Genomic DNA, 22,500 nt, shown 5'->3' with positions numbered 1-22,500 from the left:
ACTGTCAATGTCGTCACCCTCCAACACCAGCACTGACTGACTGGGGTTTACATGGACCTGAAAGAGAGAGAGAGAGAGAGAGAGAGAGAGAGAGAGAGAGAATAATTTGCGTGTGTGTGCGTGTGGTATATGTGTACAGTACGTGTGTGTGTGTGTGTGTGTGTGTGTGTGCGTGTGTGTGTGGGGGGGGGGGAATGTGTACAGTATGTGTGTGTTTGTGTGTTTGTGTGTGTACAGTACATGTGTGTATGTGTGTGTGGGGGGGTATGTGTACAGTACGTGTTTGTGTGTGTGTGTGTGTGTGTGTGTGTGTGTGTGTGTGTGTGTGTGTGTGTGTGTGTGCGTGTGTGTGTGTGAGGGGGGGGGGGTATGTGTACAGTACGTGTGTCAGTGTGTGTGTGTGTGTGTATAGTACATGTGTGTGTGTGTGTGTGTGTGTGTGTGTGTGTGTGTGTGCTGATTAAGCAGATTGGTGCTCTGGTAAACAGATCCAGAGTAAGGACCAGAGCCTCAGAGTGTGGATGAGAAATCAGAACCAGATGGGGGAAAGGATGTGAACAGAATGTGAACTCTGTTAAATATGAACCATATTAAATTATCTGGCTGTGCATTAGAATTTCTCTTCCTGTAACAGACCATCAGCTCATCTCCAAATCACTCTATGCCCTTTTTAAATTCATTGTTTTTCAGAATTAATGAGATATTAAGTGAAAACTAACATTTCTGCACCTGCAATGGGAAATTTGGCCTTTTTCTTTCATGCAAAATAACTTTTTTAGTCTTTGTCAAACTGACAAGTCATCTCTACGATAGGGTGACCATACGTCCTCTTTCTCCTGGACATGTCCCCTTTTTCAGAGCTAAAAAAATGCGTCCGGACGGGATTTCTAAATCACCAAAAATGTCCGGGATCTGGCTTTTGCTTTCCACAGTCCCCATTCATTGCGTGCGCATTTGCATTGGCTTTGACCTTTTTCTTTAGGTCCCGCCTTCTCGCACGCCACCAGTGGACGGTCACGTGCACTATCATGCCACCAGTGGACGGTCACGTGCACTATCATGCCATAAACACTGACTAAACTGCATCTCCATGAACCAACATTTGCATGAACCAACAACAGCAAACTGAACGGATAATTTACAGTTTACCGCCCTAGTGCCACCTAGCCCCAACATGCTACAGTATTAAACGCAAATAACATGCTACAGTATTAAAGGCTAATAACATAGCTACAGTATTAAAGGCTAATAACATAGCTACAGTATTAAAGGCATATAACATAGCTACAGTATTAAAGGCTAATAACATAGCGACAGTATTAAAGGCTAATAACAGAGCTACAGTATTAAAGGCATATAACATAGCGACAGTATTAAAGGCTAATAACATAGCTACAGTATTAAAGGCTAATAACATAGCTACAGTATTAATGGCTAATAACATAGCTACAGTATTAAAGGCAAATAACATAGCTACAGTATTAAAGGCAAATAACATAGCTACAGTATTAAAGGCTAATAACATAGCTGCATGGTTGTGGAGGCTTTAGTCAACTATTTGTCAACTACCCCGACCTCTTTTTTGAAAACCAACATATCACCCTACTCTATCAGACAAACCAATCTGTTTAAGCTGAAAATGCTGGAAGCACTAGTCAGTCTGTGTTAATTTTTAAAGTTTTCAGTCTATTTGAGCGACAGCTGCTCTTAACCAATCTCAGCTAAAAAAAAAAAAAAAAAAAAAAAAAAAAACCAGACAAAAAAAGTTAGCACTGAACAGTCTGTCTCAGCTAAAAACGTTAGCACGAGTCCCTTTATGTGAACTAAAATACACCAGCATTAGTCAATCTGTTTTCATTTTAAAAAGCTAGCTGCAGTAGATCTGACCTCAGTAACAGCATTCACCAGTGTGGTGTGTCCTAAAAAGACTGGCATTGTTCAGTTTGGGTTATTTAGTGATTCTGGCGCTAGTCAGAATATCGCTAATGACTAACAGTGCTAAGTTAGCGTAACAGCCAGAGGAGGCAGCGTGTTGGGTCAGTGTGACAGGAGAAGAGGCTGACTGTCAGTTCTACTAGAGTCAGGTGTTACATCTAATGTGTGATACTGATGGTTTCACCAGATGGAGATCCAGAGACCACTGCAAACACTCAGGACGCTTATTTATCTTCTCTCAAAACACGAGGCTGTTTTAGAATAACTGCACATTACGATGGATGGATGGATGGATGGATAGGCACGTAGACAGACAGACAGACAGATAGATAGATAGATACCTTCATGCCTGATCCAAGGGTCTCCAGGTCTCCGAAGTCCAGCCCCTCCCTGCAGGCGTACAGACACTCCACCACACTGTGAGGCTCCACACTGCCTGGACGGACCGTTACCCCCGACAACAGACCCCGGAAACCACCCACATATCTCACTGAGAGACAGGGAGAGAGAGAGAGAGAGAGAGAGAGAGAGCAAAGGAGAATGAGAGAGAGACAGAGAGAGAGAGATTTTGTTTAGTGAAACTACAAGAATGTACATGTTTACTCCATGCACAGACACTCTGAGGATGCTGGCGCCAAACTAAATTAAACACGCACTGTTATTCTCACACACACACACACACACACACACACACATGCGAGAGAGTCTCCGGAGTGTGTATCCTTACCCGTGTCCTTGCCCTCAGGGATTGTGTTGTTTTTAATGTCTTTCTGTTTCTCCTCTGGGTCTACAGTGTAAATGGAGAGAGAGCAGAGGAAGAGAGAGAGAGAGAGCAGAGGAAGAGAGAGAGAGAGAGAGAGGCAGAGGAAGAGAGATAGAGAGCAGGGGAAGAGAGAGAGAGAGAGAGCAGAGGAAGAGAGAGAGAGAGAGCAGAGGAAGAGAGAGAGAGAGAGAGCAGAGGAAGAGAGAGATAGAGAGAGCAGAGGAAGAGAGAGAGAGAGAGGCAGAGGAAGAGAGAGAGAGAGAGAGCAGGGGAAGAGAGAGAGAGAGCAGAGGAAGAGAGAGAGAGAGAGGTAGAGGAAAGATGGACAGAGAGGAGAAGAGGGGAAAGGTATATAATGAACAAAAGAAAGTAGAGAAAAAAATAAAATGCTAACATACACACACGCGCGTGCACGCACGCACGCACACACACACACACACACACACACACACACACACAGAGTATTGTCTGTAGTTTTGTTGTGTTGAATAATTGATGTGAAGATGGATATTAACTGTAGTCTGACACACAGATTGTCTCTAAAAATACAAACAGAATGAAAGCAGTGAGAACAGAGATGGCTGTTAGTTTAGAAGCATCTGATCACACAGACGGTCCTGTCCTGACCGCGCGGATAACTACCCCAGCACGCCCCGATGACCATCCGCTGCCGCGGGGCTGGGTTTGGCAGGGCTCCGTTGTCATGGATCAAGGCGGGGTCAAAGGTCACACCGTCGACATAGAGAGTGACAGAGGGAAACTGGACGCTGAGGGAGAGATGATGCCATTCACTGTCACAAACCTAGAGCAGAGAGAGAGAGAGAGAGAAAGAGAGAGAGAGAGAGAGAGAGAGAGAGAGGGGAGACAGAGACAGAAAGAGAGAGAGAGAGAGAGAGAGAGAGGGGAGACAGAGACAGAAAGAGAGAGAGAGAGAGAGTTCTGGAATGCAATCAGATCTTAAAGGGTTCCCGGAACAAACTGGGAAGCCTAAAGAGCTCTAGAACAGAGTTGAATGAAATGAAATTTAAATGAAAGGGTATGAAGAGGAGTCAGGAGGGGAGGGATTTTGGTTGACCTTCTTTTTATGAACCAGACTCTGTTACTTGTTCTAATCCACAACATGGTCAAACCCATCTGTTAGTCCAACTGGCCCACCCAAAAATCACAAAAGATCCCCAAACACACACACACACACACACACACACCATGCTTTGTTTCTCTGAGTTAAGCTTTTCTGGAATTTTCCATTGTGCCCAATTTACCTGTTCAAGTTTCCAGAGGAACTTGACTGGTCGGGCAGCTGACACGTCAGGCCAGTAGAACAGAGACAGACGGCAACCGTGGACTGACAGGGTGTAGTGAGAGAACGAGTCGTCTGGAGGCGAGAGATAACACACACACACACACACACACACGCAGTTAAAATGCAGAAAACACAGACACATTCACCTTATGTGAGTAAATTCTGATTGACATCTGAAACTAACCATTCTTGACCGTGCTGCAGACAATAGTCTCCTCCTCCTTACGGACTCCTCTTGCCTGATTGGCCGGTGGCTGTGCGTTAGCCCCTCCCCTTCTCATCCACAGTTGGAGGGTGAAGTGGTCTCCGGGAACCATAGAAGCTACAGAATCTGGTACCACGGCAACATGAGTGGAGCCATTGAAGGAGAACACGAGCGACGAATCAGAGGACGGGAGGGTTGGTAGGGCAGCCGTCCAATTGGCTGCCGGCGAGGGGGGTGGGAGCAGGTCCACCTCACCTCGTACAGCACCTGGATAATGTCGGGAACCAACAAAACAAGTTAATCGTTTTAAAAACATTAATTCCAGCGAAAAAGTAAAATAATTAGACATTTAAAGACCACACAGTTTTAAACAGCCTGGGTCGTGACATGCCCAAACATTTTTATCTTAATCACACAAACGTTAAAAAAAAAACATTTATGAAATGACATTTACACCTGCCCATCTTACAATTGCTATTTTTACAATGTTCACATTAAAAATAAAAAATAATTATTTAAAAAAAACAAAAAACCAAATCTAAATCTAGATCTAATTGTGGAGACGACTTTGAGTCAGCTTAACAGACGGGACACCGGGAAAGATCAGTGGGCCCTGAATCCCATTTTCAACCAACCAAAACACTCCCCCTCTGACCAATCAGGATGTCCACTCTGTTTAGACACGATTTACCCGAGGGCAGTAATTCACATGACCGTGGTCATACGTTAATCCAGAGTTAAGCGTCCGGAGGAAAGCACTTTACTTCGGTCTGATTAAACAGAAGCACTTTTCAGTTCAGTTACAAAAGGCAGCGACTGCACCTGTGAAGCTTACGAGAGAAAAACTGACGCAAATAAAACCGCAAGCACACACGGCAAAGGCCCTGCATCCGTTATGCCTCCTGTCCGCACTTACAGAAGAACTTTTCACGAACTTAGAACCAGGAGAACTTATCGAGAACTTAGAACTAGGAGAACTTATCAAGAACTTAGAACTAGGAGAACTTATCGAGAACCCTACAGAGGATGAAGAGCAGCAGTTTTGTGTGAAACTGGGAGAAAATACTCCATTAGTATGTACACTTAAAATCAATCACAGTCACGGTATTCATCTTGAAATTCTCACTGACAATCTGGATGTTAGGGCGAACCCTGTTCTCTGACAGACAGGGACAAACTGGCAAACACGAAAACATCATCACCCCGTCCGCCACCCGGATCCGTAATCCTTAACCACACGGATTTCAAACGGTGTGCATGAAAACACCGATATTTCAAAAAGCGGTCTGGTCCTCTACCTGAAAGGCACTGACTGTCACCAGCCTGTCTGTGTGCTGAGAGGTCTCTGCCCCACGGGGGCTTGTGTGTCGGTGGCCACACAGACGGAGGCAATGACACTGAAGGGGTTACATCAACCCACCACCTCTGTCCCATCCAACCACTTACAGCAGTGCCCGAAAGGGTCTTGCAAACACGACGGTAGAGCGTGAACTGCCGGGCTGTGGAAAACTTTCCATGTCAGTTCAGCTCAAAACAAGAGCGAAGAATGTAAATAGGATTAATACTCTCGTTCAACCCAAAGAGGACCAAATTGTACCCTCAGGCTGCTGCTGAAGGAGGCCAGCCAATGAAACACATGCGTTCCACAGTCAACAGCCAATGAAATACAGACGTTCCATAGTTGACAGCCAATGAAATACACAGGTTCCACAGTCAACAGCCAATGAAATACACACGCTACACAGTCAACAGCCAATGAAATACACACGCTACACAGTCAACAGCCGATGAAATACACACGCTACACAGTCAACAGCCAATGAAATACACACGCTACACAGTCAACAGCCAATGAAATACACACGCTACACAGTCAACAGCCATTGAAAAGCACATGCCCCTAAAGACAACAGCAAGACCTGCTCCATATTTTCAGAAGTGAGAGACGTCATGGATCTGACAGGAGTGCAGTCAGTGAGCTCATGACAGTAACCTACTAATGAACAGCTCCCACCCCTCCGTACAGGAAACAAATGACGACTGGCCATTTTTTTTTCTTTTTTTAATGTGTGAGGGAGTGGGGGTTAAACCCCGCCTGTGGGCTCACAAGGGTCAATCAGGAGGTTAAACTGAGAAATGCCCTTAACCAACAAGGGCTTATGTGTTCTCCGTTTTTTTTTATAAGTCATCTGACGAGGTGGAGCGCCACTGTGTGTGTGTGGTCCTGTGGCCCACTGGACCTAATGAATGGGTCACCACCAGTTCAGACGTCACTGGTCTTGCACGTCTCCCAGTTCAGAAGGCTTTACTTTACAGAGAGGGAAGATGCAGTCCTCGTTTTTTTTTTTTTTTTTTTGCCAGATTTAAGGCGCGTTTTTGACAGAAACCGGTGACATTTCATGGTTGTGCCTTCTATTGTCACTCATTTTCTTTCTCTGTTGAGTTTTTGTCAGGTCACGAAGACTCCACAAGATGCAGAGACGCACCATCCTCCACTCGTTACTCCACATACTCTGTGTTTGCTTGGTGAGATATTAGGACTTTTTACCACAATGTGGTTTAATTTAAGTTGTCTGTTCCAACTCTTCAGTTTTATGACTCAGCACCTTGGCATTTTTCCACTCAAAGAAGTTTTACAACATAAAAAATAAACCTATTTACCACAACTTGTAGCCGTCTGTTAACATAACATTAATGAATAAAAATGGATAAAAATTTAACTGAGAACCTTCAGATTACCAGACGACAGCTGTACCACTGCTGCCCCAACGAAAAAATATCGGAGTACAAATCGCTCTACATCAACCGCTTGTTTGACAGCTGACCAATCACAAGCGCAGTAGTGAGTCCTGTCATTTCTCATAACAGCCACCAAAAATGGAGAAGGTGGTGGTAGAGAAGTTAATTGTGCTAGTTTCGGAGCACAGTGAACTGTACGACATGACAGTTAAACTGTATCATAACATTCATCATAAAGAGGCCGTCTGGAGTCAAACAGACGGATTCTAAGAGTTTCTGCTAAGTGTTTGTGTTTAGTGCTTGTCGTTAGCAGAACTGGCTTGTTAGCTTCTGTTGTTATGACAACAAAAGACGCTCTCAACTGCTTTTTGGAACAAACGCTGCGAGAGTTTTTTTCTCTACCCGAAAAATGTTCTGGCCAACGTTTTCCGTCAAAAAATACGCTACGTGTGAACACACTCTTAGACATTTTTAGACCTACTACGCGACGCACACTGTGGTCAAGCCACTCATAGTACAACAACACACTCGTGAGCCCCGTAGTTCCTGCATGCTTCTACGACGTGTTCGTGTAACATTACGGTAGAAAGCTAATCACCAGCATTATTAGATCTTGGTAGAAGCATGCTGCATGCTTACTGGCTAACTGACGCTGATGAGATTTACTCCTTAGGTATCGAAATCTGGTACCTCATCACAAGCCATTTTTCGATACTCGATAGTACCTGAGCAAGTCGGTCGGTGCCATAAAAGTATCGAAGTTCGGTACCCAGCCCTACACAGAGGTACGTATTTCTGTGTGTTCTGTGTGATGTATAAACGCCATTAAATGTCATTAGAGGGGTCATTAAGGCGGCAGAACACAAACGATGATGGAGCTTACACACTTAGCCTTTTACTATAACATTATAACAGCACTTCTTACATTTTGTAATCTGTTTTGTATTTCCATTTGTATTAATTTGTTGGTTTACAGATTATTGCTAGAATAAATTCTGAGAGTCAAAGGTCACAAAGAGCTACAGGAGGAAAAACCAGGAAGAGCTACAGTTTGCCCCTCCCCGAGTGGCGTTGTTTATGAAGGGATTGATGGACCAATAGGAACAATAATGGAAATATGGTGTACATATTATACCATATACATGTTCACTGTGTCATGGGAGCAAAGGTATTTTGACTTTGATTACCAGTTTATGAATGGTTTTATTCCACTTAGATCAAAGAGCGCGCTTCCCATGTCAATGAGCAGGTGTAAGTCATTACTGACGCATTTAAAATAATTCTCTCTTACATATTAAAAAAAAAAAAAAAAGATTTTATCTCACTTATATATATAAAAAAAAAAGATTCTCTCTTGCTTAAGAGTCGGACTGAAGTGGATTTCTGCCAGTCCTTAGGGCTTGTGGCTTTTCTCTTTTTCTTTGTACATAAACATTTTACTTTGTGGTCCAATAACCTAATGAATATACTGTATGTGCACTGCAGCGGCTTGATTTTAAACACACACACACAGACACACACACACACACACACACACACACACACATACAGACACACACACACACACACACACACACACACACACACAGTGACTCACCACACAGTCTGCGGACGGAGCGGTCGGAGTAGCTGTCCCTGTCACAGCCTTTCCCGATGTGGCCTGTCTGAAGCTCTACGGTGGCCTGGATGTTCCACACAGTCTCCTCACACGTCTCCAGATGCAGGTTTGGAAACAGGGGGATGCTTCCGGAACCAGGGGTGTACTCGACCCGTTTGGACCAGCCTGACACACACACACACACACACACACACACACACACACACACTTAAAACAGGCCTCTGAAGACTACGCTGACATTTCATATATTTGTGTTAATATGACAAAGTAATAGCCAGACTGCTGAGCATTGACTAAACACTGTGTGTGTTTAGTCATACTGCGCAGTGTGTTGATTCGTACTGTGTAGCATGTTAAACATGGGCGTGACCACGCATTCTTTGGGGTGGTCGTGTCCCCCCCAATACTGAGAAAATACCTCTGAGAATCTGCCCCCCCTCCCCCAATACACAGTAGAAAATATGTTAAATATGTTCTCCTTTTATTACCCTTGTCAACGGATCTGTCTCGTTTTATTTCCAATTTATTTCCATTTGTTAAGGCAAACACAAGTGTGTGACCCCCAACCCCCCTCCCTCAGAGTCCCGCCCTCCCGTCCTGCTGAGTGTTAATGTGTAGCGTGTTAAGTGTTATTGTGTAATGTGTTGAGTGGTGGTGTGCAGTGAGATGTATTACTGCACAGTGTGTGTTGAGTGGTTCTGTGTGGCATGTTAAGTGTTAATGTGTAGCGTGTTAAGTGTTATTGTGTAGCGTGTTGAGTGGTGGTGTTCAGTGAAATGTATTACTGCACAGTGTGTGTTGAGTGGTTCTGTGTGGCATGTTAAGTGTTAATGTGTAGCGTGTTAAATGTTATTGTGTAATGTGTTGAGTGGTGGTGTGCAGTGAGATGTATTACTGCACAGTGTGTGTTGAGTGGTTCTGTGTGGCATGTTAAGTGTTAATGTGTAGCGTGTTAAGTGTTATTGTGTAACGTGTTGAGTGGTGGTGTGCAGTGTGTTGTATTACTGCACAGTGTGTGTTGAGTGGTTCTGTGTGGCATGTTAAGTGTTAATGTGTAGCGTGTTGAGTGTTATTGTGTAATGTGTTGAGTGGTGGTGTGCAGTGTGTTGTATTACTGCACAGTGTGTGTTGAGTGGTTCTGTGTGGCATGTTAAGTGTTAATGTGTAGCGTGTTAAGTGTTATTGTGTAGCATGTTGAGTGGTGGTGTTCAGTGTGTATTACTGCACAGTGTGTGTTGAGTGGTTCCATGTGGCGTGTTAAAGCAGGGCCAGTACTAATGGTGACTCATTACCGATCCAGCCGGGCTTGCAGGACGGTTTGACCGTGACGATGACCTGGGCGTCGGCCTGGGCACGGTTCTTCCCACAGTCAAAGGCGGTGACCCAAAAGCTGTGAACACGCTGACGCTTGGAGTCCAGAGGCTCCGTGTTCTTTATGTTACCTAAACGAAGAGCGAGAGGAAGTGAGAAGGAGAAAGAGAAAAAGAGATGAGAACGATAGATAGAGAAATAGAAAGAGGAGGAGGTGAGAATAAGAAAGAGGAAATGAAAGAACAGAGAAAGAGAGTTGAAAGAGAAAGAGAGAAAGTGGGATAAGTGGATTTCATAAAGCTTTGGTGCTACATAACACAGAGAGAGAGAGAGAGAGAGAGAGAGAAGGAAAACAGAAAAAAGACACTTGAGTGGGAGGCAGAGAAGGACAAGGAGTGAGAGAAACAGAGAGAGAGAGAGAGAGTGAGTTAAAGGGAAAGAAAGAGAGAGGTGGGGTGGAAGAGATGTTAATCTGGAAGATTTAGTATCTGGTAATATCCAGTAGAGCAAAATCCTGTCAGGTTCCCAACCAGAGAAACAACAAAAAGACCCAGAGAAAGAGAGATGGAGAGAGAGAGAGAGATGGAACGAGAGGAACAATGGATAAGACTGAAAGACTTGTCCAATGAAAGGCTATTCACAGAGAGAGAGAGAGAGAGTCAGTGTGTTCCAGTTCCTCCCTGGTTCAGTCTGACCTAAATGATCTATCAAACTCAGCAGGCGAAACTGCAGAGTCATCCACAGAGAAACAACTTCTCTGTCCCTCTCTTTCTGTCTCTCTCCTTCTCTCCCTCCCTCCCTCTCTCTCTCTCTCTCCTGCTGTCTCTCTCTCTCTGTCTCTCCCTCTGTCTCTCTCCTTCTCACTCTCTCTCCCTCTCCCTCTCTCTCTCTCTCTCCTGCTGTCTCTCTCTGTCTCTCTGTCTGTGGGCAGATGACTATATTTGTGTGAATTTGTGTGGAGACTGATAATGCTTGTTTCATAATGATTCATAAGGTTTCATCATGTTTAATAATGATTTATCATGATTCATAATGATTTATCATGATTCCTAACATGCATAATGTTTCATAATGGTTAATAATGATCAATAATGATTCATATTGTTTCATAATGATTCTTGATCATTCATAATGTTCCATAATGATTCATATTGTTTCATAATGATTCATGATGATTCATAATGATTCATATATTGTTTCATAATGATTCATAATGCTTCATAATGATTCATTATACCAATTGGCAGAGTACTGTTCAGTTCTATTTACATTGTCTGTGTGTGTGTGTGTGTGTTAATTCTGTTGTATTGATGTTGTATCCTTAGATACAACAACTAACTACAGTAGTTCAACTTCTCACATTATTAACAGTTCTCTCGGCAGCCTTGTGTAACGTTGAGAAAACGTTAGGCAGGTGTGTGAGTCTCTATGTGGTATGGCTTGTGTAATGTTGAGAAAACGTTAGGCAGGTGTGTGAGTCTCTCTGTGGTATGGCTTGTGTAACGTTGAGAAAACGTTAGGCAGGTGTGTGAGTCTCTCTGTGGTATGGCTTGTGTAACGTTGAGAAAACGTTAGGCAGGTGTGTGAGTCTCTCTGTGGTGTGGCTTGTGTAACGTTAAGAAAACGTTAGGCAGGTGTGTGAGTCTCTCTGTGGTGTGGCTGATAAATTTTCATAACTGCTGATGAACAGAACATTCTCTTAAAACCAAAACCACGCAGCCCAGTCAGCAGCTCTGATTACAACATTAGCACATACATCATGAAACCTTACAGCAGTTATAAAACTTCATCAAACAATTTAACACCAAACACGGCTTTAACACCAAACAAGCCCTGACATCTTCAGAGAACTCACTTAGATTGGTCTGGCTTTCATGACTAACAACATTTCACCCATAACCAGTTTGTCTTTTATGTTTAACAATGTTTCACTCATAACCAGTTTGTCTTTTATGTTTAACAGTGTTTCACTCATAACCAGTTTGTCTTTTATGTTTAACAGCATTTCACTCATAACCAGTTTGTCTTTTATGTTTAACAATGTTTCACTCATAACCAGTTTGTCTTTTATGTTTAACAATGTTTCACTCATAACCAGTTTGTCTTTTATGTTAAACAGTGTTTCACTCATAACCAGTTTGTTTTTTATGTTTAACAATGTTTCACTCATAACCAGTTTGTCTTTTATGTTTAACAGCGTTTCACTCATAACCAGTTTGTCTGAATGCTAGTCAGAGCTCTCAATGCTCCTCCCGCAATGTTTCAGTGAATTCAATGCTGACTAATCCATCCAGCCATCCATCCATCCATCCATCCATCCATCCATCCATCTGTTGATCTATCTATCTATCTATCTATCTATCTATCTATCTGTCTGTTTGTCTGTCTGTAGCCAGCTTTGAGTGTTAGATATACTGTGCGCCATTTAAACTGGACGAGTTGTTAAGTCCCATTGCACTCTGGGAGTTGTAGTCCTTACCGTCATTGTCGATAGCGAAGGGTACATTAGGGGTGATGATGTCGTAGAAGCAGATCTGGCTGTACTGAGGAGAGCAGTCTGCGTCCAGCGCCTCGACCCGGACGACACGGTCAAAGAGACGACCCTCAGGTACCGACGCCTCATAGCGCCGCTCCACGAACACCGGAGAGAACTCGTTCACGTCATTCACGCGCACATGAACTGTTGCTCTGACAGTGAGAGAGAGAGAGAGAAGGAAATGAGGGAGAGAGAGAGAGAGAGAGAGGGAGGGGGAGAGGGAGAGAAAGAGAGAGAGAGAGAGAGAGAGAGAGGGAGAGAGAGAAGGAAATGAGGGTGAGATAGGAATAAACAACATGTGTTTGAAAAAAATACAAATCCCAGTATCCACTGCCACCCAAAGCACGCCAGGAGGCTTGTGGGTGATGTAGTTTGTCCCTTACTTGTGTGATTTCTTGCTGTTGGTTCCATCTGGACCCTCTCCACAGTCATAGGCCTGGATGGTGAAACTGTGTTCCCTCTGGCTCTCACAGTCCAGAGGCTCTTTGGACCGAACCAAACCCTCACCGGTCGACCGGTCCAAAACCACTGCCTCAAACTGGACTGAACCAGAACCAGCTGCACCATTATGAACCCGGAACCCACAGATCTCACCTAAGACATGGAGAGAGAGAGAGAGAGAGAAAAGCATGAAGAATGAAATGAAAATGTTCTCTGGGCTGTACATTAAACAAAATTTGATCAAAATTTAAATTGAAAACGAAATACAATTAAATTAAAAACAAAAACCATATCTTAAAAAAAAAATCAAACCGCCCTGAGAGAAAAATGAGCCAAACCCAATCATAAAATCATCGCCGTGACGACAGAGACAGTTTGTTTACTGCTCACTCGCGGCGCGCCAGCCGCGGCTGTACACTATGCACTCGGCGATGAATTTGAACGATAAGGAGTGAAATTACAAAACTCCAAAACTGAACAAACCCTTATTCTGTGATAACCTGTCATCCACTCAGACCTTACCACCCGCTTATACCCCCCCCCTCCCCCCCAACACACACACACACACACACACACACACACACACACACTCACACACACGCACACACACACACACACACACAATCACAATCAGTCTCAGTCCAAATACACCCAGTGCTTTAGCTCCAGCTCCAACTGCTGGGTGTCCATGTCTCCCATCAAAACCAGTCAAACCAGTCAGAACCACTGTAGAGTCACAACTAACAGATAAACACACACACACACACAGCTTAAACATGCGTAAACGCGCTGCATAAAGAATGGCGTTACTAAACGTTCGGACCACTGTTAATGCAAACCTGTCTGAACACTATATATAAAAAAAATCCTTTCTAAGACCGCGATGACAGAATCTTAATGACAGTGTTATTACAGAGATGATTAAGGAGTAGGATCTCCTGCAGAGGTGGGAATTTCCTGTCAGATTCTGACATTTACTGAGAAACGAAGGCGTGACCAGTAACGGCTGGAGTCTCTTTGAGTCACACCTGAAAACGAACAGGCTGCTCTCTCTCTCTCTCTCTGACACTCACTCCACTGGCAACCACATCTGACAGACAAAGGAACAGACATTAGTCCTGCAGGGGAAAAAAAGGCGGTAGATGGAGAATTTCATGAGAATGTCACCCTGAAGGAGAACAGACGTGAAGGTAAGAAGAGGCGTGGATGCAGAAAGATCGACAATGGAGAGATGAACCACAAAAAACCAAAACCAAAACCAAACCGATATACCAGTGAAAAGAGACGTGAGAAGAGGAATGATCAAGGGAGGGGAAGAGAGGACAGGAAAAGGAACGCGTGGAGAGAGAGAGAGAGAGGAGAGAGAGAGAGAGAGAAGAGAGAGAGAGAGGTGTGCATGGCTAACGGGCGCGGTCAGATTCGGATCCGTACCTGCATAGTGTAAAGGAGCGTCTTTATCCAGAGCGAAAAGGGGCGGGTTCAGGAGGACCGTGTTGTCGTTCTCCATAACGATGCCCTGGTACTCCGTCTCGATCCATGGCTTGTGTTTATTGGCTGGGAGGGGTAGAGGGGTGGGGCCAGGGAGACAGTGAGCTCAACAGATACCGGGGAAATAAACAACCACCAAAAAAAAAACCCTCAGACAAAATCGCTCTCATTCAATCAAAGAGCTATTTATAACGGTCCACACACACGCGCACACACACACAGACAGGCACACACACACACAGCTCAAGCTGCTTGGCAGAATAATTAAGTGAGGGGAGATTTCTCCATATCTCACACAGAGAAGAACATTACACCTGTCACTCACACAACACCCAGGACTCAGCACCAATACAGAGCACACCTGAATTCAACACACACACACACAACACACAATGATATGCACACACATACACATACACAAACACACACACACATCTAAACTCGACACACACACAACACACACACACACAGATACACAACACTGATGCACTTATTGTAAGTCGCTTTGGCTAAAAGCGTCTGCTAAACACCAAATTGTAAATTGTAACACAACACATCTAAACTCAATACACACTCAACACACTAAAACTCAACACACTAAAAGCCAACATGGATACTCAACACGTCTGAACTCAACACACACACTCAACACATCTAAACTTAATGTACCAACATACATACCCCTACCTAACTCAACATTCACACTCAACACACTTAAGCTCAATGCACTGAACGCCAACATGCATACCCAATACGTCTGAACATTCATACTCAATACACATTCTCAGCATGACTAAACACACCTCAGCCCCTCATAAACACTGAACACTAATAAACTCAATACTAATAGTCAGCACTAATACTCAACACACCTTTAAACTATACATAAATACTAAACTCTAACATCAACACGAATAGTAATACTAGCCATTCAACACTAAACTCTGAAGATTAACAGTAACCCAAAAATGACACTAACACTAATATCAGACACTAATTTTAAAGGCTGATACTAAACACACCTGCAGTCAACATGCACATTCAACAAACCGAAACACAACACTGGCACTGAGCATTCCTACTCAACATCAGTACGTAACACGTGTACTTAAACTAATACTCAGCATTAATTTTCATCACAAATATGAATATTTACCATACAAATATGAAGACTAACGGTCTATACCGGCATTCATAATCAAAAACACAATCTGGCACAGTCACAGACGTGATTGAATGATCGAAATCAAAACAGCTGCACAAAAAGCGCCTAATGAACCACTGCAACTGTTCACAGGACCTGCTGGATACCAAACAAATCTGTATTTTAAATCAATTCAGCAAAAAAAAGACATTTTAAAAGAATTTTTACATTTAGAGTTAAAGAAACTTTCTCTACATGGAGACATTAAGAAAGCACAACATTTTCTCCCTCTATCTGTGATCACACTGAGACATAAAATCCATAGAGAAATACTCAATCACTCACTCACTCACTCACCCACACATAATCTACATCTAATCTACACTCACACACACAGACATAAGATACACATGATCTATATTCACACACACATAATCTACATATAATCTACATATAATCTACACACACACAATCTGTGTACACTCAAGACCGGACCATGGCAGTGATGTGAGAGGGCTGTGTTAAAAGTCTGTGAGGTTTTGATAAAACTGTTGTTCAGAAAAAGAGAGAGGCCATCTGAGGTCTCTGCATCACTCTAATTCATTATCCGTGCCATGCTGTTTCTGTCTGCTCACTCTTTTTGTCGTTCATCACTCACTCTCTCTCTCTTTCTCTCACTCCGCCCTACCTCTGTAACACAGCGTTAATCTGATCGCCAGGCCAACGGATTACACGCGGGATTACAGACTGAAAGACATCACTTTTGACCCTCTCTACCCCTCTCCCTCTCTCATTCTATCACTCCCTCCATCTCTCTCTCCCTCTCTCATTCTATCACTCCTCCATCTCTCTCTCCCTCTCTCATTCTATCACTCCCTCCATCTCTCTCTCCCTCTCTCATTCTATCACTCCCTCCATCTCTCTCTCCCTCTCTCATTCTATCACTCCTCCATCTCTCTCTCCCTCTCTCATTCTAGCACTCCTCCATCTCTCTCTCCCTCTCTCATTCTAGCACTCCTCCATCTCTCTCTCCCTCTCTCATTCTAGCACTCCTCCATCTCTCTCTCCCTCTCTCATTCTATCACTCCCTCCATCTCTCTCTCCCAGGCACACTCAGTCAGCGTCACTCATCAGTAAGTCTCCTACCTTCCCATCTCTCTGTCTGTCTCTCTCTCTGTCTGTCTGTCTCTCTCTCTGTCGGTCCATCTTTCTCTCTGTCTGTCTATCTTTATCTCTCTGTCTGTCTCTCTTTCTCGCTGTCTGTCCATCTTTCTCTGTCTGTCCACCTTTCTTTCACTTTGCTTCAATTTCTTCCCATCATGTCAACGCACTCACTCTCTCTCTCTCTCTCTCTGTCATTCTGTCATGTCTGTCTTTAACTCTCCGTCTGTCTCTCTCTCTCCCTTACTCTCACTCCTTCTGTCTCTCATCTACTGCACCTCTCCTTTCTCTGTTATTCTGTTTCTCTCTTTCCTTTGTCCTTCACTCTCTCTCTCTCTCTCTCTTCATTTGTTCATTTCTCTGATTCTGTGGCGTTCCTTTCACCGCTGTGCCCATATACGCTTTCACCTTGAGCCTCTCTCTCTCTCTCTGGCCACTCCTGGGACTGTTATGTGTACGTCTCTGCAGCAGAAACGCTTAATGAATTCCTACCACACAGCTCATCTTACAACAATGGAACAATTCATTTAAAAAAAAAAAAAAAAAAAACAGAAAAGAAAAAATGAAATGGCTCTACAAAATATTGGTGTCAGAGCATCACTCCCACACACACAAACACAAACACACACACATGGGTGAAGGATATTCACGAACATTTCAGCAGACAACGCAACATGTAATAAATAGGCTACCATAACACACCAAGACAGACTACAATAGTAAAAACCAACATTTAAACCATTGTTAGGGTTTAAGACAGGGCATTGGCCTACGTATTCACATCTGCAAACTCATCATCTCTCTCTCTCTCTCTCCCTCTCTCTTCTCTCTCTAGCTGTGTAGAGGTATGAACAGACCCTGGCTAGCTGGTGGTAGCTTCACCAGGCTGAGGAGTCAGAACACAGTCAACACACAGTAGGACGGATGACTGACCTTTGTTGCTAAGAGCAACCGAAGTCAAGCAAAGGAGAAGGAGGGAGAGAGTATTCATTCTGTCCATCTGAGGGAGAGTGAGGGAAAGGTAGAAAGGGGGAGGGGGGGCAGGAGGGAGGAAGGGGGGGAAGACATGCATTAACCTGATAGTACAGTGGTGATAGATAAGACAGAGATAGAAGATGGTTTAGACGACAGGAAAGAGAGAGAGAGAGAGACTGAGAGACAGAGAGAGACAAACAAACAAACAAACAATCAAGTCTCAATATCAGAGTTTCTCATGTCATCATCTATTGTTAGTCAAATAACGACGCTGTTCTTCTTCGACGTTAACGGGTCCGGTTCTTTAACGTTTGGTACTGACTGACGCGTCGCGCGCCCGGAGTCCGAGGATACGCTCTGCTTACTGAGGGTGTCGGGTGTTGGTTGCATTCGCGCTGTGGTTAAAGCGACGGACGCGTTAAAGGTGAGCCGAAAAACGGGGAACGCCGTTTAGTTTGATACAAAAATTAAATGTATACTCATACCGAAACGGATTTGTGTTTTTGAAGGGAATGGTGGGGGGGGGGGGGGGGGGGGGGGGGGGGGGGGGGTGGAGTTCCCGAATTTTTCCATAGATTAGGGCGCGTTTGCGCACAACCAGTTAGCAGGCGAGCAGGTGTCGTGTGTGTGTCTCTGCGTGTGCGTGTGTCGGGCCGAAATATGCGCTTATGCAGATTAATACACACGGGTGCGTTGGAATTCGCGGTATTTCTATGACTCTGACACTATGACAATCTCATGTTTGCCGTTATAGCAACGGACGACCGTTACCTAGCTCATATTCCATAGCCTACGGCCAAAACCCGCCTCGGTTATTTATACACATAAACTGACGTAAAGACATAAACTTAAGATTTGATGGAGACACGTATGAGGAGCAGATTTAATGTTGTAATCATTTTCATAATTTTGCTCCCCCCTAAAGCCAGCGCATTTTGGAGACTGGCGTTAAGTTGTTAGGATGTCGGCTGAAGGAAAAACGGAACGACCATTAAATGGATACTATTTCCACAGACATGCGTATATGCGACAATAACCCCGGTTAATCGATTTTTTTTTCCCCGTTGGAAGGAATATGGATAAACCGGTAGAATTTTAATGACAGTTACTGTGTTACACACAGATCACGGATCTTAAAAATATCACAGACGAATATAATAACGTTCACGTTACAGACCGCAAACTGTGCGTGCGTGCGTGAGCTCCAAATGGACCGTTACCGTTAGGTGTGTGAGCTGGTACCCGAATCAACCTCCACGCCGCATCCGTCACACACTCGCACCTATGCCGCCCTGGTATGCTCTCCTCCGCTGCTGACACGCACGCAGGCTGACGGTTACGACTCAAACGCTGTCGTTACGGCTTATCTCTGCATGGGACTCGAGCGGAAAACGGTGTGAAAAATGGGATGGAAGACGTACGCCGTGAAAAGCGATGCCCTTCTTTTTTCGGTAGACACCGAGCAAAGGAAAAACCCACGACGGAGCAATGAAGGCAGATGTCCCCTCCCTCTTGCTCCGTTTTCTTTACCCGCCCACAATGCGTCTCTCTCTCTCTTTCGCTCTCTCTCACTCTCAGCGCGCGGTGCGTCAACACAGCTCGCGCTGTTTGTTGCGCTCTTCGCCGTATGGGAGTCTGGGGGCTAATGCTCACAAACACTCGACGCCAAAAACCGCACGATATTAATTTCCATTTCCTCTCCGCGGTGTTGATTGACAGCTGAAGATTTCCCACTCTCCCATTCCCCTCGGCACTGGACTGCAGAATGACGTCATAGCGGCTTTCTATAGCTCCACAGACCGGGGGGGAAGAAAACACAGACCACTTTTTTTTTTTCTTTCAAATTCAGCATTTTTAATGAACATTACAAAAAGGTCTCATTTAAAATTTTTTTTGTTCCGTAAATTTGGTAGCAATAAGGCAAAAAAGTGTTTTCTTGAACAGGAACGATTATTTCACAACAATTCAGTCTAATTCCACAAGTATAAATATCGCTAAAGTTCTCTTCTGTGGCACCGACTGCTCCTGTTTCGCAGGACACGTGTGTGTGTATGTGTGTGTGTGTGTGTGTGTGTGTAGGAGAGAGAGCTCGTGTGCTCAGAGCACAGCGAGGGCTTGAACTGATGACGTGGAAGATAAAGAAACGTCGTTAATATTCGTTAAATATAAAAGTAGTGATTATCAGTTAAATATCCGCAGGCTAAGGTTTACTGTGTCTCAGCTTTTTTCATTCTTTTTTTTTTTTTTTTTTTTGCTCATTCTGTCGGTCAGGCAGAAATGAGGGACAAAGTATACGCAGTGATTGAATAAGAAAGAGGGAGTACAGGAAAAGAAGGAACGGACAGACAGAAAGAAAGAAAGAAAAGAGATGAAAGCAAACACAAAGCAATGATCCCTTTGAAGGCGTCTTCCACAAACGCTACAAACTGAATTTAATCATAAAATCAATCTAAAATAAAAGAAAAAAAAATATGATTTCTTATTCAAAACAAACAAACAAAAAAACAGTGTCCCAAACAGAATGTCTGAGAGAGAGGGAGAGAGAGAGGGAAAAACATTCATCAATAATACAAGGCCTTTGTGGAGTTTTGAATTCTGGTCTCGTAAAGTGAGTGTGTGTTTCAGTCAGATGACATCACCGTGTCTCCGTAGCTCTGTGGGCATTGGCCATGAGGTTTGTGAAAAACATTCACAGTGAGGAAACAGACAACAAACAAACAAACAAAATTTTCAAACAAAAGCCACAAACACCGTCTCTCTCTCTCTTTTTTTTTTTCTCTCAGGACAGACAAACAAACAAACGGCCAGACGTTCTGTCCCCGTCCCGCCTGTGGGAGGAGCCCCACACACATCTGGTCTTGGCTCCGCCTTCCAGCAAGGCTGTCTCCCTCTCTCTGATTGGACGGTGAGGAGTTATAAAAACAGGAAGTGAGATCACATTCAGGCGCCCAGGTTGGACACCCAACCCTGTGAGTTGAAGAGTGCAATTTCTCTGAAGAAAAGTTCTTCACTGACTCTCTGGTAGGACACCCCCCCCCCCCCCCCCCCCTCCAAAAAATGTCCTCATTAAAAACGCAGAGACGTTTTTATCTCAAACCTGCTCACAGCTCTGAGCTTGGCACTGCACTAACCCTCCCCCCAGTACCCCCCCCCCACAAACCAGTAGCTTAACCAGTTTATCCAGTTCACCCAACACCCAAAATCACCAGCTCCCCATTCTGCCACCGTCAGCAACACGACAACATATCAAAGAGTTTTGTTTTTGTTTTTGTTTTAGTTTGTTTGTTTACATCAGGCAGGCGTATAACTGTGTGTGTTTACATATCTTTAAAACGTTAAAGGCCTTGAGAATGGTTTTCCATTCTGGTGTTGCTCCGTAAAAAAAAGTCTCTCCTTCTGCCCGTCTGCACCAGGGGAGGAAAAAACCCCGTGGGAGGAAACCCTGAAATGAAATGAAAGAGGAGAATAAGACAACGAGAGGAGAAAGACCCGGGGATAAACTACTCACACCTCCTCACACAGCACAGAGAGAGAGACAGACAGAGAGAGAGAGGGAGAGAGACAGAGAGAGAGAGAGAGAGAGAGAGAGAGAGACAGAGAGACAGAGAGAGAGAGAGAGAGAGAGAGACAGAGACAGACAGAGAGAGACAGAGAGAGAGACAGAGACAGACAGAGAGAGAGACAGAGAAAGAGAGAGAGAGAGACAGAGAGAGAGAGACAGAGAGAGAGAGAGACAGAGACAGAGAGAGAGAGAGACAGAGAGAGAGAGAGAGAGAGACAGAGAGAGAGAGAGAAGACCGTTTAGAGTGAGGGGTGTGTGTGTGTGTGTGTGTGTGTGTTCTATTCTAAATTCACTCATTCATTCATTATTAATTCATTTCCTAAGCCGCTTATCCTGATGAGGGCTGCGGGGGTGCTGGAGCCTATCCCAGCGTTAGTTGGGTGAAAGGCGGGGAAACACCCTGTCCATCACAGCTATTCTAATTAAAGACCCAATGAATGCAATAAAACTGGCTCATCTTCTAATAATCCCAGATCTCTCACACACATACACACTCTCACACACTCACTCTCTCTCTCACACACACACACACACACTCTCTCTCACACACACACACCACACACACTCTCTCACACACACTCTCTGTCTCTCTCTCTCTCTCTCACACACACACACACACACACACACCACACACACTCTCTCTCTTTCACACACACTCTTTCTCTCTCTCACACACACACTCTCTCTCCCTCACACACTCTCTCTCTCTCTCATACACACTCTCTCTCTCTCTCTCTCTCTCCCTCACACACACTCTCTCTTGCACTCTCTCTCTCACACACACACTCTCTCTCGCACTCTGTCTCTCTCTCTCACACACACACACTCTCTCTCGCACTCTTTCTCTCACACACTCTCTCTCACACATTGTCTACTGGGCTAGCCGGCAAATGTGGAAAAGCAAACAAGTTACAGACACACACACAGACACACACACAGACACACAAACATACACACAGATGAAGCTGCAGGGATGATAGAGAGAGACAGGAGAGAGATGATACTGAAAAAGAGAGAGAGAGAGAGAATATGGCTAGAGGCAAAATGAGCTTTTTGACTGCTGTAACTCTGGCGATGACAATAGACAGACATAAAGAATAATCAGGTCTGTCATTCATGGAGAGACATTAAGCCCTGACAGACACAACATCATATTTATTTATTCTTCACTATTATTACAGAGCGCTGTGATTATCACAATAACATAACATGACTCAGTCTCTGCCTTCTGTCATGTGACACGGCATTACCGACACCATGTAGTTCTGTATGAGAGAGAGAGAGAGAGAGAGAGAGAGGGAGAGAGAGGGAAAGACAGA

At 44.2% G+C, this 22,500-nt stretch overlaps 2 protein-coding genes across 2 annotated transcripts in view; both read right to left on the bottom strand.

Moving 5' to 3' along the window:
• clstn3 (calsyntenin 3) overlaps nt 1–17,644 on the bottom strand; it is a 23,536-nt gene extending 5,892 nt beyond the window's left edge. The window contains exons 1-12 of the mRNA XM_030783711.1: nt 17,578–17,644; nt 14,283–14,405; nt 12,794–13,004; nt 12,354–12,562; nt 9,856–10,005; nt 8,543–8,728; nt 4,186–4,473; nt 3,961–4,073; nt 3,341–3,500; nt 2,663–2,722; nt 2,277–2,425; nt 1–57 (exon numbers count right to left, since the gene is read on the bottom strand). The exon at nt 1–57 is cut by the window's left edge and continues 92 nt beyond it. Coding sequence (XP_030639571.1) covers nt 1–57; nt 2,277–2,425; nt 2,663–2,722; nt 3,341–3,500; nt 3,961–4,073; nt 4,186–4,473; nt 8,543–8,728; nt 9,856–10,005; nt 12,354–12,562; nt 12,794–13,004; nt 14,283–14,405; nt 17,578–17,644 — 1,773 coding nt within the window. The remainder of the gene's footprint in view (nt 58–2,276; nt 2,426–2,662; nt 2,723–3,340; nt 3,501–3,960; nt 4,074–4,185; nt 4,474–8,542; nt 8,729–9,855; nt 10,006–12,353; nt 12,563–12,793; nt 13,005–14,282; nt 14,406–17,577) is intronic.
• A 3,160-nt stretch (nt 17,645–20,804) lies between these two features.
• Nucleotides 20,805–22,500, bottom strand: part of lpcat3 (lysophosphatidylcholine acyltransferase 3) — a 13,028-nt gene continuing 11,332 nt past the window's right edge. The window contains exon 13 of the mRNA XM_030784043.1: nt 20,805–21,061. The gene's annotated coding sequence lies outside the window, so the exon portion shown is untranslated. The remainder of the gene's footprint in view (nt 21,062–22,500) is intronic.

The sequence above is a fragment of the Chanos chanos genome, chromosome 9 (genome assembly GCF_902362185.1).
Source record: "Chanos chanos chromosome 9, fChaCha1.1, whole genome shotgun sequence".
In the NCBI taxonomy this organism is placed as follows: Eukaryota; Metazoa; Chordata; class Actinopteri; order Gonorynchiformes; family Chanidae; genus Chanos; species Chanos chanos.
Note: the sequence above shows the minus strand (reverse complement) of the source record. Positions and strands in the feature narration are given on the sequence as shown.